At 39.9% G+C, this 18322-nt stretch overlaps 1 protein-coding gene across 9 annotated transcripts in view; it reads right to left on the bottom strand.

Annotated features, from left to right (window-relative positions):
* Positions 1-18322, bottom strand: part of LOC139941124 (myoferlin-like) — a 146151-nt gene that overhangs the window by 20221 nt on the left and 107608 nt on the right. For all 9 annotated transcript variants that reach the window (XR_011786540.1, XM_071937564.1, XM_071937566.1 and 6 more), the window contains 6 exons: positions 17601-17829; positions 15239-15334; positions 14682-14820; positions 13991-14090; positions 9916-10100; positions 8574-8683 (listed from right to left, as the gene is read on the bottom strand). Coding sequence is in view for 8 of the 9 variants with exons in the window: in XM_071937564.1 (XP_071793665.1) it covers positions 8574-8683; positions 9916-10100; positions 13991-14090; positions 14682-14820; positions 15239-15334; positions 17601-17829 (859 nt within the window). In the remaining variant the exon portion in view is untranslated. The remainder of the gene's footprint in view (positions 1-8573; positions 8684-9915; positions 10101-13990; positions 14091-14681; positions 14821-15238; positions 15335-17600; positions 17830-18322) is intronic.

Consider the following 18322-nt stretch of genomic DNA (forward strand, 5'->3'; position numbering starts at 1 on the left):
CAACATGCCCCTGTTTCATCCCAAGGAGTACATGTATGTGGCAACATGCCCCTGTTTCAGCCTCAGGAGTAGGTGGCAACATGCCCTGTTTCACCCCCAGCAGTATGTGACAACATGCCCCCGTTTCAGCCCCAAGAGTACAGGTGGCAACATGCCCCTGTTTCAGCCCCACGAGTAAATGGCAACATGCCATAGTTTCAGCCCCAGGAGTATGTGGCAACATGGCAATGTTTCAGCCACACGAGTATGTGGCAACATGGCAATGTTTCAGCCCCAGGAGTACATTATGTGGCAACATGCCCCTGTTTCATCCCAAGGAGTACATGTATGTGGCAACATGCCCTGTTTCACCCCCAGCAGTATGTGACAACATGCCCCCGTTTCAGCCCCAAGAGTACAGGTGGCAACATGCCCCTGTTTCAGCCATAGGAGTACAGGTGGCAACATCCCCCTGTTTCAGCCCAAGGAGTACATGTAGGTGGCAAAATGCCCCTGTTTCAGCCCAAGGAGTACATGTAGGTGGCAATATGCCCCTGTTTCAGCCCTAGTTGGGTGGCAACATGCCCCTGTTTCAGCCCAAGGAGAACAGGTGGCAACATGCAGGCTGTTTCAGCCCCAGTTAGGTGGCAACATGCAGGCTGTTTCAGCCCCAGTTAGGTGGCAACATGCCCCTGTTTGAGCCCCAGGAGTAGGTGGCAACATGCCAAAGTTTCAGCTCCAGGAGTAGGTGGCAACATGCCCCTGTTTCAACTCCAGGAGTAGGTGGCAACAGGCCCCTGGTTACCATTAATTGGGGCCACAGCCCAAATCAGTAGAGAGTAACTCTCAGCTTGAAGGATCCAAGTGGTTCGACAGACTGAGGACAACCTTCGTTTCATTTTGTGTCCAAAACAAACAAAGATAATCACTAGAACTGAAAACAAAAATTACTAACTCCAGGCAATGGTAGAAAAAAACAAACTTGAACGTTACTTATACATATTGTTCTTATACAGCACATTTTACAATAACCATATCAATGCGCTTGGCATTAGTTCCCTGGTCAATAGGCCAATAGCATCCTTTTTATCTTTCTCAGCTCCCTGGGGAGTAAACAGCCCCGGGCAACCGTAGTCCCCGAAAGGCTTTTCCATACACAATATCATACACTAACTAAAAACAAAAATACTAAGTCCACGCAATAGAAGAATATCAGAGAACTGCTCTGTTGACCTGGCTGACAAACAGAAATATATGTAGGTTATATAACCATGGGAAAGACACATATGCAGTTTCATAGTACCACCAAGGGGAAACAAGATAAACATCAATAACGTACCCCTGACAATCAAATAAAAATTTAAAAAACTGTCGTCACGCAATCAAACCACTATGTTTATTTACGCTTGTATCATTAAAGTATTAAAGACACTGGACACTATTGGTAATTGTCAAAGACTAGTCTTCTCAGTTGGTGTATCTCAACATATGCACAACATAACAAACATGTGGAAATTTGAACTCAATTGGTCATCGAAGTTGCAAGATAATAATGGAAGAAAAAACACCCTTGTCACACCAAGTTGTGTGCTTTCAGATGCTTGATTTCGGTACTTTAAAATCTAATTCTGAGGTCTTGATATCAAATTCGTGGAAAATTGCTTCTTTCTGGAAAACTACATTACTTCAGAGGGAGCCGTTTCTTACAATGTTTAATGCTATCAACAGCTCCCCATTGCTTGTTACCAAGTAGGTTTTTATGCGAACAACTATTTTGAGTAATAACCAATAGTGTCCACTGCCTTTAAGTCTGTTAAAAATTAGCCCAAAATGAAAGGTGAGGGTCTTCTCCTTCAAGCAAATACATCAAGCTGTCACACACAGGATGACCCCGGAGTAAATCGATTGCTGACTTGTAAACAGATACATTATAAGGTTAACTAAAGTTCATTCAATCAATTAAAGCAGGAACACCCGCTCTGTCAAGAAGATAACTAGAGGAAAGAGCCAGGCACGGCAAGACTTGAAAGGGCACTGGACACGTTTGGTAATTACTCACAATATATATTAGCATACAAACTTACTTGGCAACGAGCAACGGAGAGCTGTTGATAGTATAAAACAATGTGAATAACAGCTCTCTCTGAAGTAATGTAGTTTTTGAGGAAGATGTAATTTATCACAAGAGAAAGACTTCATGCCCGAAGCCTTTCTTGTGCCTCTGAAAGCACACAAATTTGTGCAACAAGGGTGTTGTTTCTTTTATAATTTTCTTGCAACTTTGATGACCAATTGAGCCTAAGTTCTCACAGATTTGTTGTTTTATGCATAAATGTTGAGATACACCAAGTGAGAAGACTGGTGGTTGACAATGACCAAACGTATCAAGTGCAAGTTGCTGTTTTTTTAAAACTTAAATGGCACCAGCCAGAAACCCCCAAATGAGATCAGGTGAACTATCTGCAGGCATGCTGACTTTGGACTATAGAAGATTACACTAAGTGAACGCCAGTTAAAACACCCCAAGGACCAGTACAAGTTTAGGACAAGTGGTACGGCTGCCGGCTGGGTAGTTCATTGTCTCCAACAGCTATGAGTTAACCGCAGTTTGCAAAGAATGTTCATACAGCCCTTAATTGAAGTACCTTCCCTGCCCCCCCCCAAAAAAAAAAGAAATAAATAAAAATGTATTGACTTGAGATAGGAAGATGGACCAGAGAAAATCTAATGCTAGTCAATGAAAAAAATAAAGGCAAATTGTTGCAGAAAACCAAAACTCAACCCAAAAAAGAGGACATCATGAATAAAATTATTGGATTCAGATAAAAGTCTGGAAATTTGCAACCAGTATAATACACAAATGCAACATTGTATTTCATCACAAGAAAATAGAACTAGCTGTTGTGTACTTTACGAGAGGTCGGCACTGGTCTGTTCTTTTTAACTTTTCTTGCATTATACTTAAACAATAAATGGCTTCACTTTGCGTTCACTTGTACATGAACATGTTAATATGACTATTCACCGTTTCAGGAGTGAGATTACACAAGTGTGAAGACTCTTGCAGACTCTTGAAGACTCTTGTATGTCACACGGGTCTGGGTTTTATCATTCAAGAACTACAATCCAGACCAAAATGCTTGGGCTACGTGACAATGAACATACCCTCCCCCGTTCCCCGGTCCTTGCTCAATGTTGTTCACCCCAGCTGGAGTGAAGACCGCACCATGAGAGCCAACATTGAACAGGAGGCCAGGGGTCGATTTCACAAACAGTTAGGACTAGTCCTAACTTAGGACTAGTCCTAGGAGATATCAAAAACGTGCAGCTAGTCCTAAGTTAGGACTAGTAACTCGTCCTAAGACGAGATAAGACTAGTCCTAACTCTTTGTGAAATCCACCCCAGGGCCCATTGTACAACCTTCTAGAAGCGTTGAGACCAATATTAAGAAATCACTCCGCGGTAGTGCAGTTAACAACGATCCTATAAGCTAATGAAGTAGTCCCCGCCAATTTTCTATAGACCCCTTGCAATACGCGCAGGGTACTCACATGTGCCTATCCTGGGTGTCATTTTGGGTGTCAAAATCATCAAATACAAACATGCACAAAAGAGAGTTGACACCCAAAATACGCGCATTGTTCAGAGGCGCATTCTGTATTGTGTAAGAAATCAATAGCTCCCCCTTGCATAATGCGAAACGCTACAGGAACGCTGAAGTCACGCGCACGTTTTTACGCACAGAGTACAGCTATTGTCCAATGATCTGCCTCCTTTTTGAGAGTGTGGCGTCATACATGTATGCAATGGGTCTATACCTTCCGCCCAGTTGTAGTTAATAAGCAGACCAGTTTTTTTCAGAACTGAGAAGTCTCCCGAAAACACGATAAATCTTCTAGTAGTAGAATATATAGACAGTTCCCTAAGGAACAAACTTTACCTGGCAAGTAGAAACACACACATGGTGTAACCACAAACCAATATTTTGATGTTGTCCACGTTTGTTTTTAGTGCTTAAAGTTAAGGAAGTAATTTCCTTATTTTGATTCTGATCTTGTAAAAAAAAACATTCTTTCCAAGTATTTTGCCCAAAAAGCCCCCCAGTCTTTTGGATTTCCTCCTTAAATAATCTGAGCCCTGAGATAGTAATGTATATGTGACCCACTCTGTGAAAATGAGTCAGATGTCGCCCAAAGTTATGGACAGTTTAACGTGGGGGATAAAAAAATATATATATATAAATGTTTTTGTTTTTACTTGTTAAGATCTTTATTTGCATGTATACCTTAGAGTAATTTGTTTTAAAAAATAACTTAAAGGAACATTACAGAATTGGTAAGAAACAAAAATCGTTAAGATCACAGATTTACATCAAACTTACAGAGTCTAATTGATGATCAGTAAAGAAAACATTCCTTAAAATATTTCTATCTGAAATTTCATATTTGATGAGAAATAAATAATCTAATTTCGCGTTTGGAGTTTATCGCTCAGAGAGCATTTTATTCATTTTTGTTTTGGCGTCGATGCAATGCAAAATTTGTAATCTGTTTTTAACTATTCTCTCGTGACCCAGATGGCCGATCAAATTTGACTTTCTACAGGTTTGTCAGTTTATGTATATGGTGGATTACATAAAGTGCTAACACTGCCAGCAACTGTTTTGTTAGCAAAACCAATTCTGTAATGTTCCTTTAAATGAGAAAAAAAAAAATGACATTCTCTATTCCACCACTTCCCTGGGAGTAATTTGGTGTTCATTTACACCTCAACCACTTGTGGGTTTATGGATATCAGCACAATAATAATAATAGTAATAATAATACGACTATGTGGGAGAGGAACATTCCATGCAGGGTTTGAAGCAAACCCACTGACTGATTGAAGGTGTTAATGTGACGAGAGAGATCACTAACTGCCACACAAACCACCAAACCAGAGCAACGAACACACAGACACAGGCCCCCAAAACAAAACATGTGTACGTCGCTGTCGACTTTCTTTTAAGAGTCTCAGGCTGCTTCCTTTTTTTTTCCTTTTTTTTTTTTTTTTTTTTTTTTCGAAAAAAGAAAAAGAAAAAAAAGGGGGGTAATTTTAACGATCTCAAACGGGAAAAAAAATAATTTTGTGTTTTTAAATTGAATATTGCAAAGACTTAGGCTCGCTTCCTTTTTACAGGGCGCCTCCTTTTTATTGTTTTTTATATGAATAATACATGTACATGTAGTAAGACAAACAAAATTAATTTTGTGTTTATCATACGAATAATACATGTAGTAGCTCAGCCAGTTGTCTTTAAAATGTGGCGGTTGGCCATTTTAAATAAAAAAAAGAAAAGAAAAGGCCCACCTTTTTTCAAAAAGGCAGGACGCTAAACAAGTTTTTTCCCCAATATTTGGACATACAGGGGGCCCTCATGTTTGTTATCACCCTCTCTGTTACCACACCACCACCACCACCACCACATGGCATTTCCACTCGCTGCTGCTGGCGTTGAGGGGTTTGGATGTAACATTCTTTGCTACTTAATAGGGTAGGTTGTGCTTCACTCAGTCCCCTGAGTAGAGCTCATAAAGCGCCCCGTCAAACCAGGAAAATTGTTTTACAGGCAACCACTTGCAAAAGGAACACTTTGACAGTGCAAGAGAAATTCTTCATAAAAGTTTTGGAGTATGTTACCAAAGGTATACACATTGGACACTTTCTGTACAGAACAAAAATAAAAATTTCACAGATTTACAAATAACTTACAGGGTTTACAGAAGGTAATGGTGAAAGACTTCCCTTGAAATGTTATTCCATGAAATGCTTTACTTTTTGAGAAAACATTAAAACAATTATCAATTCTCGATATCGAGAATAACAGATTTATTTTAAACATATGTCATGACACAACGTGTGGAAACAAGGGTGGGTTTTCCCGTTATTTTCTCCCGACTCCGATGACCAGTTGAGCCTAAATTTTCACAGGTTTGTTATTAAGTTGTGATACACGAATAACAAATAATAATAATAATAATAACCGTATTTACAACGCGCCTTTTGCCAAAGGATACAAAGCGCTAGGTATTATTACTGCAAGGAGCGGGGCGAATTTTGAGATATACATGTAAGACCTAATCCTTAAGCACCATGTAATGGTTTACAAGGTGCTATGGCGCAATATGCTGCCAATCCAGCCAGGAACACCGGGGGGAACCCCTTCTCTTAAGTGCACTGGGTTCTGTTACATGCGATTACACAACACATGGGACCAATGGCTTTTTCCGTCCCATCCGAAGGACGAAGCAATGGTTATGTGTCTTGCTTTTAAGGACACAAGTGTCACGGCTGGGGATTCGAACCCACACTCTGCTGATCAGAAACACCAGTTTGAATTCGGTGCTCTTAACCGCTCGGCCACGACACTTCCACGAAGTGTGGGCCTTTGGACAATACTGTTTACCGATGTTGTGCGATTGCTTTAACAGCACAATATACATTCTTCATATAAGTTTTGGAGTAATTACCAATGCATACCCTCCATTTATAGACACAAAGCTGCCATGGCTGTGGGCATGTATTGCTTTCTACCTACTGCAAGTGATGCAGTCTGGCTTACCTCCATTGTGTTACATGACTAAATTTTCACTATGCATTAAAATTAATCTTTAAGATGGGTTATCAGAATTACCGTGGTGATTTGTACTGTGACATCACACTTTGCTTAGCAATTAAGATTGATTCATACTTGACACCAATCTTATTTTAGCTCTTTGTCCACGTAGTTGTGTGCTTTCAGACGCTTTATTTTGAGACCTCAAATTCTGTGGTCACAAAATCAGATTCAAATATTTAAGTGGAAAATATTACTTCTTTCTCGAAAATTAAGTTACTTCAGAGGGAGCAGTTTCTCACATTAATTTATACTATCCACAGCTCTCCATTGATCGTTAACAAGTAAGTTTTTATGCTAACAGTGATTACCAATAGTGTCCAGTGCATTTAAAAAAAAACATTTACCCAGTCTGTTTCCCTTGTGGTTAACATTTTAAACAAAACGTTAACATCCCTTCACAGTGATCCCTCTGCTGCCAATTCCCAAGTTGCACCTAGTCTTGAAGTCAAGACGTTAATTGTTTAGCGCGGTGTGTAGTTACAGCGCGGTGTAGCTACGGGGACGATACACACACCCTCGACCCCAGTATGTGTGTATGAGTCAGTCGCATATACCTAGAGCTACCTCGCGCTACCTACAACTGTTGCATGTGTAACATCGCACTGTGAGTGTGACTGTTGCATGAACGGCAGACAAATAGGCAGCGCCTAAGGACTTGTCATCAAGTCTAGGTTGTACCGTGAACTTGGCTGCGAACCCTGGCAGTTACAGGTTGCATGGCTCCTTGACTGGCACCGCCCGAACAAAGATATTGACAAAATAGGGAGACTGCCAACAGTAGGGCCAGCTATAGATAGCTCAGTTGGCAGAGTGCCGACACGATAATCCAGAGGTCACAAGTTTAACTCAAACTTTACTCAATTTTTCTTTGTACAACCAAATTTGGTGTATAAAAATTTGATTATTGATCACACTCACTTGGATTAGTGTTCTAAACTATTCATATCTCATTTCAAAACTGAGAAGTCTCCCGAATTCAGAAAAAAAATCTAAAAACAGCAGAATATAAAGCAATACAAGTTTCCAAAAGAACATAATCTACCAGGCAAGTACATGTACTAAAATGTAGGTACATGTACACATATAGTGTTACTACATCTTAACCGTTTTGTTGCTTTAACTAGTCAATTGGGCAACCTGTGAAGTAAGTCTGGCTGGCATGCTGCACGCAGCATTCATACAACGATTATTTGCACGCCCAGTTGTGACTAAACTTAGGTCTGTTTTGTTCACAAAAATAACATATAAAATGAGATTTGCCAAGTGTGAAAAATCCTGAAAATAGCTTATTACAATACAATACTTATTATTATCAGGGGTGAGAGTCATTACTAACGAAACAGTCTGAAAACTGGATACAACTTCAAAGGTATGTTGAAATGATGCCATTTCCACCTTTTGGTAACCCCTGGTGTTATAGATTCCAAGGAGCTTTTGGAAACAGTATCCAAAGCACTAGAGAAGTAGACCAATGAGCAGGATTTCTTTATTTGTGGAAAACGATTTTCTTCACCTGGCCGTCATAAAAAGTCTGAATTCTGCCAAAAGTCTGAACAATCTCATCCCTGTATTATACAACCTCTTTCTCCTTTTGGTGACTGCGTTACTTCTTCCAAGACGATTTGGATTCTCAAGGAGAGTTTGAGAAAAACCTACGAAATCACATGCTTGGATATAGACAATAGCTGCCGCAATCACCCACAGCCGGAACAAATAACAGCAAGATTTTACCTTCATTCATAAAAGGTCAAAATAAAGGTCATATTCTGACACATTATTTCTAAAACAAAACATTCTCTGTTCTGTTTCATTCTCTTACAACTGAGATATTAGTCCCTGCAAAAACTGAGACAAAAAATCCACAACAAATTTCACAACATTGGCCATAACTGGGCAAAGATTAAAGACTCAACTGAATTGAACAATAATACTTACTTGGGTGGATCCAGAGTTGGGTTAGCATTTGGCTCATCTCTGGCCTTTCCAGCGGGTCTCTCATCAGCCTCCTGCTCGCTGACAATCTCCAATTCCATCTCAAGCTTTCCCTATGTAAGACAAAAAAATGGCTAGTTGGTAAGACACCGCTCTAGAGTTGCAAAGGTTATGGGTTCGTATCCCACCCGAGTAATATGCCTGTGATTTATCTGATACAATGACATGCTTGATCACAAGTTACCAATTACATTTGAATTCCTTATATGACTAGGGGCAAGCTTTTCGGTAGTTATATAAGAGACGGTGAACACCATACACAATTCTGAATGGATATGTGTACGGCACAATGGTACCAGGGTGTGCTCATCTAGAGGTTGCTATACAAAAGCTTGCCCCGAACAATTTGACATAGCAACTGTCTCTATATAATATTAACAATATCGAAGTCTTATATAGCGCACGTATCTACCAAACAAGGTACTCAAGGCGCTGAGTATATACAAACTTTCAGAAAGAGACCCAATTATTTAGCACCTTATACGGGTTTACATGGTGCTCTGGCGCATTAAGCAGCCACAACCAGGAACACCAGGGCGAACCCCTTCTCTTTTCGACAAGTGCACTGGGTTCTTTTACATGCATTACACAACACATGGGACCAGCGGCTTTACGTCCCATCCAAAGGACAAAGCAATGGTTAAGTGTCTTGCTCAAGGACACAGTGTCACAGCTGGGGATTCGAACCCACACTCTGCTGATCAGAAACACCAGAGTTTGAATTCAGTGCTCTTAACCGCTCGGCCACGACACTTCCATATAGACATAGTTTAGTTCAATTATAGTTCAGTTACAGTCTTAGGAATTCAACAATAACAAGTAGTTTGTGACTAAGCAAGTCATTATTAACGAAGAGTGTGAGGGGACCTCATCGAAACCTTCAAGATTCTTACGGTATCGTGGATATAGATGCCAGTAGTCTTTTCACACTCTCACAAACTAGTAACACAAGCCGCCATGACACGAAGCTCTTCAAAAATAAGGCTAAAAAAAGAGCTCAATCTCAGAAAATACTTCTTCACACAGCGAGTTGATAAAAACTGGTAGAGACTCCCAGCCAAAGTGGTCAACGCCAAGACAACCAATCAGTTCAAAAACAGCTTTGACAAATACTCAAATGAACATTGATATGGGGTGTTAAAAGGCATAAGCCTACAATACTAAAAATCCCATCAAACCTTACGTGCAAGTGTAAAAATCTAACTCGCAAATGGCTTGGTGCACAATCATTGTTGATATAAAATAAAATTAAAATAAAATGTTTTATTTGTTCTAAAATACGTACGGTTAGTTCTCGCTCCCCAGTCTCCTCACTAAAGCAAGGCCACCATCCATTGACGCGTTTCTGTTCAAACAATGACACCATCTCCACCTCCTTGCCTTCTTTGTTGTCAGGCAACTGTTTCAGACCACACTGCCGGGACTTCTTTCTTGGAGCCGGCATGTTGTTCAGATCCAGCTCCAGCGTACCTGAGGATCATCAAGATAATAATAATGTATTAATGAACCGTTTTTATATAGCGAACCCAGCGACCGGTACTCGAAGATGTAAAAAAATAAAGCCGGATGCTGTGCGCACGTGTATAAGATTGCAAGTAACTGTTTGCCTAGATGATTACCGGACACTTCGGCACCTCGCAAACTGGGCACTTGCAAACTCGGCACCTTGCAAACTCGGCACCTTGCAAACTCGGCACCTTGCAAACTCGGCACCTGCAAACTCGGCACCTTGCAAACTCGGCACCTTGCAAACTCGGCACCTGCAAACTCGGCACCTTGCAAACTCGGCACCTTGCAAACTCGGCACCTGCAAACTCGGCACCTTGCAAACTCGGCTACTTGCAAACTTGGCACCTTGCAAACTCGGCACCTTGCAAACTCGGCACCTTGCAAACTCGGCACCTGCAAACTCGGCTACTTGCAAACTCGGCACCCACTCGGCACCAAGAATGTCGGCACCATACAAACTCGGCACCGGCGTTTTATTGACTAACAAACTCGGCACCAAGGAATATTACCTCGAAGAGTGAAGTGTTTAAAAAACAACGTACATGTACTTACACAATAAAAAATGGTTTGATAGTTAGTAGTAGCTTAGTAAACGCTGTTAATGGCAAAATCACTAGTTATAATATGGGAGTTGATAAGAAATCCCCAACTCTGGAGAAAATTTGGGCCCCTATCAGGAAATTGACCGTGGCGCCCGCGCCGTCTATTTCTTCCTCCATGATTCAGTCAACAAGTGAAAATCGAACTTTTTCAACTGGGTGCCGAGTTTGTATTTGTACATGTGCCGAGTTTGTGGGTGTCGAGTTTGCAAGGTGCCGAGGTTGTGGGTGCCGAGTTTGCAAGGTGCCGAGGTTGTGGGTGCCGAGTTTGAGAGGTGCCGAGTTTGCTGGTGCCGAGTTTGCAGGTGCCGAGTTTGCAAGGTGCCGAAGTGACCAGTACCCGCCTAGACACCATATGGTTATGACTTACGAGAAATGTTGCTGCTGAAAAAAGCCTGTTAGTTAGAGCTGACAGTTTATTTCAAACAGAAAATATGAAATTCAAGTAACAATTTGATACTGTAGAGTAAAAACACAGTCAAGGGAGTTAACCAGTGCACAATAAAGGTAAAAATTAACAGTAGGCCGGATTAAGTTACTAAGACAGTATACAATTACAGATAACGATATAATAACATAAACATAGAATAGATGTTAAATTTGCATCGGAGATAAAGAATATTAATTTTGTTTTTTTACCCAGACATCGATGTGTGTTAGCACTGTATACTCAGTACTTTCCAGAGTCCTGTAAAAAAATATCACAGGCATATTACTCAGGTGGGATTCGAACCCACGACCCTTGCAATTCTAGATACCACTGCCTCTAGCTACCGGGCAATCTCGGTAGTCTAGTTGGTAAAACACTGCTCTAAAATTGCAAGGGTTGTGGGTTTAAATCCCACCCGAGTAATATGCCTGTGATATTTTTTCACAGGACTCAGGGAAGTACTGAGTAACATACATCGGTGTATGGGTAAAAAAAAAAAAAAATTAAAACCCAAATATAATCAGAAAAGAAGATCCAGCATAACAAAAAAATACACATTTCAAATGAACATAAATGTCGGCGACATTTGTGTTCCTAGGTCAAGGTTTTGACTATCCCTGGAGGCTGAACAATGATAAACAATCATGAAACGCAATGTGATTTATTGTCAACATTTCTTTTAAAAATAGTTTCACTATCGTTAGTACCTGTAAAAGAAATGTATTACAAAAAGCATGAATCATAATCAAAAGCTTTTGACACAAATCCATTGAAAAAGTTCACATCAACCCATTGAAAAAGTTATAGGTAAACTCAAAAACTGCACCAGTTCAAAATATGCAATAGTACACCAAAACATACCACTGCAAAAAATGGACAAACCATTTTTCTCAGAACGCTGCCATAAATTTTGCAATGGAAGGGTATCAAATGCCATGGCACCTTACACCACTTTAACAGGAGGTAAGAGACTTGTAACTTTTCCCTCGCTCACATGAGGACTTTATCTGTATTAGAAAATGGGTATTTGGACATTTTAAGGAATCTTGGCCTCTCACATACATTGGTGAAACATTTTATACTTGGCATTCATAAATACCTCAGACAGTTTCGCTATTCCTATTGGTGGAGAGCGCGTCACGTGGGTGTGTATAAACCTTTGTTTATGACCGGTAAAAAGTGTTAATTCATGGGTGTGACACGCGACCTTGCACCTGTTCTTTTAGAGACAGTTTCTTCATTCCTATTCGTCGAGAGCAACGGCTGAAACAGTTGTGCCACATCACGCGTTAAGCATTCCCTTATAAGGAGTTGTTTACCCGAGGGCGACAGAGTGCTTTACCATTTCATAGCTTGAGGGGTGTTGTGTTGAAAGAAATCATTTAACAATTATAATTTTTGCACGTATTTTACTTTTTGACCAAAAAGTGATGATGTTTTTGACCGAAAAGGTATTTATGAAAGGGAATCAAAGTGTGTTGAATCGGTTTTCGACTAGTGGTTTAAACCCCCCGAGGCCTGGTTCTTTATAATTTACCTCGACTTCGTCCCGGTAAAATTATCAAGAACCAGGCCTCGTTGGGATTAAACCACTAGTTGAAAACCTCTTCACCACACATTGATTCCCTTATTATTGTTCAGTCGGGATTACAACAAACATACATGTACAACAACACAAAACCCTAGCATCGTGTTCAAATTTCAAATCTTATGACAACTAGAATAATTGTAAACCAAAATACACAACTGATGATGGAATGAAACAGTAACATATCCAGGCACAAACAACTATTGCAATCAGTCAAAATGAGAGATGGCCAGGATTAATCAAAGTGAACCACACCACTTTTACTCGAAAGTCTGTTAATCCAATCTTTACATGTGAATTGACTTTTATTTTATATTTTATTTTACATTATGCAAGTTGCCAGACACACAAGGCCTGAAGGCCACTTCAAGGTGTGGGCTACAATTATTTTTGTCCAGAGGCCGTTGCCACCTACTCCTAGGGCTGAAACCCCTTTTAGTCCATACAGATGTAGGCTTGGGTATCATCAGTCCGAAGCCTGACCGATAGAGCAGAAAGCACTACCTCCCCAATAGACCCTTCCCATGAAATATTTAAATTGCACATAGCGCGTGCGCACTAACGTGTTTTGGTTGGCAAAATGAGGGAACATCGCACTGTTTTGTACACGACTAATGGCTGCGTGACGCAGACGCGATTGCACGTCTGCTCAGTGCACAACTCTACGGCAGTTGCCAACCAACAGGGTCTGTACGTATGCGTGAATGTAATTAGCATATTTCATGGGAAGGGTCCATTGTATGTGGCAAGTGTCACGACCGTGATTCGAACCCACACTCTGCTGATCAAAACAGCAGAGCTTGAGTCCGGTGCTCTTAACCGCTCGGCCATGACACGCCACATGATCACTAGCTGTACAAGCATGCACCTCATTCCAAGTATTTGAGATAATGTCTTTAGTACTCTGTGCTTTTGCTGTGGTGCCCTCTGCAAGGCTCCAATACAAACTTCCATTTTCCCGATACAAGTGCCCCTTACCAGAGGTCAATAATTAAGCTCCGCCCCTCCCCCCACCACTTGGGCAACCTAAAGTCAGACAAAAAAAGTCTGACATGAGTGCGCATATGCTTGGCGCCCGCGGCAGAGTTGTGCAGAATGGCATTGGAGAGGCTCACACGCTTTTGCTGACACGTGCGCCACGGGCGGAGCCTAATGGATCGGTCTATGGCTGTGCCCCTTCAGGAGCGAAGCTAAAGGCCTGGGTATGATCTATTGAGTAAATTTTTGAACTCACCAAGGAAGTCATCGGCTGAGAATTTGTCGTTGTCCCATATTTGAAGGGCTAGGATTGGTGGTACATGGGATTCAGTCTTGTCCAGACTCCAAAAGTGTTCCTGAAGATAAAAAAACATCATTATTAACTATCCTTACTTTGCTTGTTGATTTAACAAATGCAAAGTAAACATTCAAACAGTCATGAACAAAAATTATATATCGAGTATAAAGTTATAACAAAATAAATATAGACAACATAAAGTAAAACTAAACTAAAAGTAATTTAAACTTTACACTGGACCATTTACATGATATGATCTGAAGCGCATAATACATTGTAAACAACACCAGAATGGAAGAAGATATACAAAGAAAAGGACATAGATTGCAAGAGTTGTGGGCTTTATTCATAGAGCTATATCAGCGCCTTTGAATGTTCCACAGATTTAGTGCGCTTTATAAATGCTGTATTATTATTATTATTATTATTATATATATTGACTAGAGCGCTAACTTGCTCCATGCTTTGAAGCCACCCTGGGCGCAGACATGTTTGATGTGGTGCATGACTACGGACGATTTTAATTTTAAGAGAACACACATGGCCACGAATTAGTTTTGTTTAAAAACAAGGAGGACTTTGAATTTGATTCGCTTGTTAATGAGACGCCAGTTTGGGGAGAATCCTTGGAGGTTCGTGAAGTACTAACCTTCTGTCTGATGACCATTACTTTCTCTGGTGGAATGTACTCAAACGGGAAGACAAATCTCCAGTTGAAGTTCCCTTCCCCGTTGAGCGATCGGTAATGCACATCGGTCTCCTGTTTCTCGTCTTGGCCGGACATCCACCTAAGAGTCACACAAAATAAACCAGATTGACGTCATCAGTAAAACAGTGTTTCAATAGCCCTTTTCATACGACTCTATTCCTCAATCCCGGCCAAAATGCTTGGGCCACCCATTCCTAACATTCCATAAAACCATTCCAAGTACACTTTAGCAGAAATTACTGCTTAAACAATTCCTGCTTAGCAAAATTGAGCAGGATACCAGCCACAGCTAGTACATGTACATGTGACATGGTAGTTTGGCAGGTAACCTTATTCTAGTAATGGTAAATTTGTTGTGCTTTCCTACTTTTTCTTGTGCTTAAGCAGCTCTATGAAATTGGGTCCAGAGCTTGAGAGCCCGGTGAGCTAGACCCCTCGGCCAAGACACGCCACAAAGGTGAGAGGTCAAGAAAGGAAAGAGATGATTAGAGACCAACCCTTTGACGTAGATATCACTCATCTTCTCTCCAGTAATAGACGTCTCATCCAGGATGACATCTTTGGTATTCCAGACTACAAGACGCAAGGTATACCTGAATAGAAGAATAGTATAATATATTAATATATACTGGGTTATTTATTGAAAACAGGTATCCAGTATACCTGAATCAAACAATCGTAGAATATATTATCAATATTTTGTTGTGTATAAAGTTTGTATAGGCCTATTTATTGTATTGTATTTTTTGAATAACTATTTTTTGTATATGTTGTGAGTGCAATACTTCAAATTCATGTCATTGTTGTTAATCTTTGACTAATACTAAACCATTCTATTCTATTCTATTAACTGAACTGTAATTTCAAATCCAAACACAAGAAGGTGTACAAAATATACAGATAGAATAATGGTGTAAAAACAATGCATTATAATATTATAATACTTAACACTAGGCCTAATAAACTTTGAACTGAACTTTTGCTTTCCAATCCAAACTCAAGAAAGTGTTCAATTTGTACAGAGAGATTGAAGGCATAAATACATAATGCATTATAATAATTAGTAATAATAAAACTATTGACTGAACTTGTGTTTCCAAACCAAACACAAGAAAGTGTACGATATAATATACAGAGAGAATTGAGGTGTAAATTGAATTAATTATAATATTTAATACTAGGCCTAAAAAACTTTTTAACTGAACTTTTGTTTCCAAACCAAACACAAGAAAGTGTGCGATACAATACAGAGATAATTGAGATGTAAATATGATTCATTATTATGTTTAATACTAGGCCTAATAAACTTTTAACTGAACTGTTGTTTCCAAATCCAAACACAAGAAAGTGAATAGTATAATACAGGGAGAATAAAGGCGTAAATACAATGCATTATTGAATTGTAATAACTATTATTATTAGGCCTAATAAATTTTTTACTGAACTTTTGTTTCAAACTCCAAACACAAGAAAGTGTACAATATATATAGAGAGAATTAAGATGTAAATAAAATGCATTATTATAATGTAATAATTATTCTTAGGCCTAATAAACTTTTCACTGAACTTTGTTTCAAACTCCAAACACAAGAAAGTTTACAATAATATACAGAGAGAATAAAGATGTAAATACATAATGCAGAGGGAAAAACATATAAAAGCATAAAAATGCAGCTAGGGAGAAATAAACGCAACAAGCTTGGAAATGAAGAAGCACAGCTTGTCGAGTAAAGTCCCCCTGTAATATGATGATTGTGGACGGGGTACGACGTGGTAGCTAGGAATGAACCAAGCTACCAATCAACACAATACAGCAATAGAATTGAAACAAACAATGAATATTATCCCAAACAATGGCATGGTAATGGATCAATTTGAAATGAGTAAAAAACAAAAATATGAAAACAAGGTATTATAGGAGCAAATCAAGTGACTGTAAATCACTGCTTAATATCTGCTCAATATCACTGCTACATGCATAGCTCCATAATTTTGTTTTCCTTTTTCTTTTATAACTTTTTTTTATGCAAGTCGCCTGACACACAAGGCCTGAAGGCCACTTCAAGGCGTGGGCTACAATTATTTTTGCCAGGGGCCAGTGCCACCTACTCCTGGGGCTGAAACAGGGTTACCCCTTTCACAGTCCATACGAATGTAGGCTTGGGTATCATCAATTCGAAGCCTGGTCGGTAGAGCAGAAAGCACTACCTCCCCAATTTTACTGGGTTATGCATTGAAAACAGATATTGCTTTCAAGTAAATTTTCAATTCAGATATACAAAAAGAATGACAAATACATGTAATAATGCAGAAATTAATAGTCAATCGTCTGACATTTTCAACTCTGACAGAGTCTCTGTTAAAGGCTTATGCAAAAAACAACAGACGTAAACAGGAACATATTGGTTGAAGAAAAGCAGTTCAGTGGAAAGAAAAGAAAGGAGAGAGAGGGGCAGAAAGCACAAAGAAAATACATGTATTAATGGAGTAAAGCAAAAATACAAATGGAGCAACTCGCACAGATTAGCGGAGGACTGCATTGGATGGAGTACAGTCGTCAATAAGTCAGCTGTGGTGCCCCTACGACCTTCAACAGGATTATGGGATTAAGTATAAGTACATGTAGCACAAGTACAAGTATTAAAAGATGAATGCAATGCAAAGTTGAAAAAAAAAAAACGGCAGCCGTTTCCCTGAAACTTTTCGCAACTACATAAGTCCACTTGTGCAATGTTTATGGCGCAAGTTGCTCCATAAACATTGCGCAAGTGGACTTATGCAGTCCGCAAAGTTTTGTGGGACCCGCTGAAGATCATCCTGTAAAATATAACCATACTAAGACACACTTGAAAGACTTACTTCTTGGGTTTGCGTGGCAAGATGTCACAAGGCTCTCCGGGCGGACCGAGGTTCAGGGGGAAGATGTCGACCCACATCTGCAGTTTGCCCTGCTCAATGCCGGGGAGCAGTGGGCTGTACAGAGGTCTCGTCTCAAGGTGCTCCTTGACTAGTCCCTGCGCTCTTAAGACCTGCAAGGCCAAACGCTCATCGGCTGGCCCCTCGTGGTCAGTGTGGATCCGGTTCAGCTCTGTCAATTAAATTATATCGCACTTTACAATAAAGCCTGCATATGCGATGCAAAACTATTTAATATAATAATTATATATGATTTGAGGCATTGTTAGTGGTACATGTATCAATATACATGTTCCTTTGGTTTGCGGTAACACCATGTGTGTATCTACTTGCCAGGTAGAGCTTGTTCTTAGAAAACTGTCTTTCTTTATTCTACAACCACGGAGTAGATTTATCGGATGTTGGAAGACTGCTCAGTTCTGAAAACATTGCGCCCGGGTAGTAGTTCTACACCTTCAGCCTGGGTAGTAGTTAAAAAGCAGGACAGTTCTTTTCAGAACTGAGAAGTCTCCCGAACATCTGATAAATCTAATCCGAGGCAGTAGAATAAAGAAAGACAGTTCTCTGAGAACAAACTCTACCTGGCAAGCAGATACACACATAGTGTTACCGCAAACCAAATATATAATATAATAATAATACGGGCTATTCTTCCTATTGTGATA

Source organism: Asterias amurensis, chromosome 8, assembly GCF_032118995.1.
Source record: "Asterias amurensis chromosome 8, ASM3211899v1".
Classification (NCBI taxonomy): Eukaryota; Metazoa; Echinodermata; class Asteroidea; order Forcipulatida; family Asteriidae; genus Asterias; species Asterias amurensis.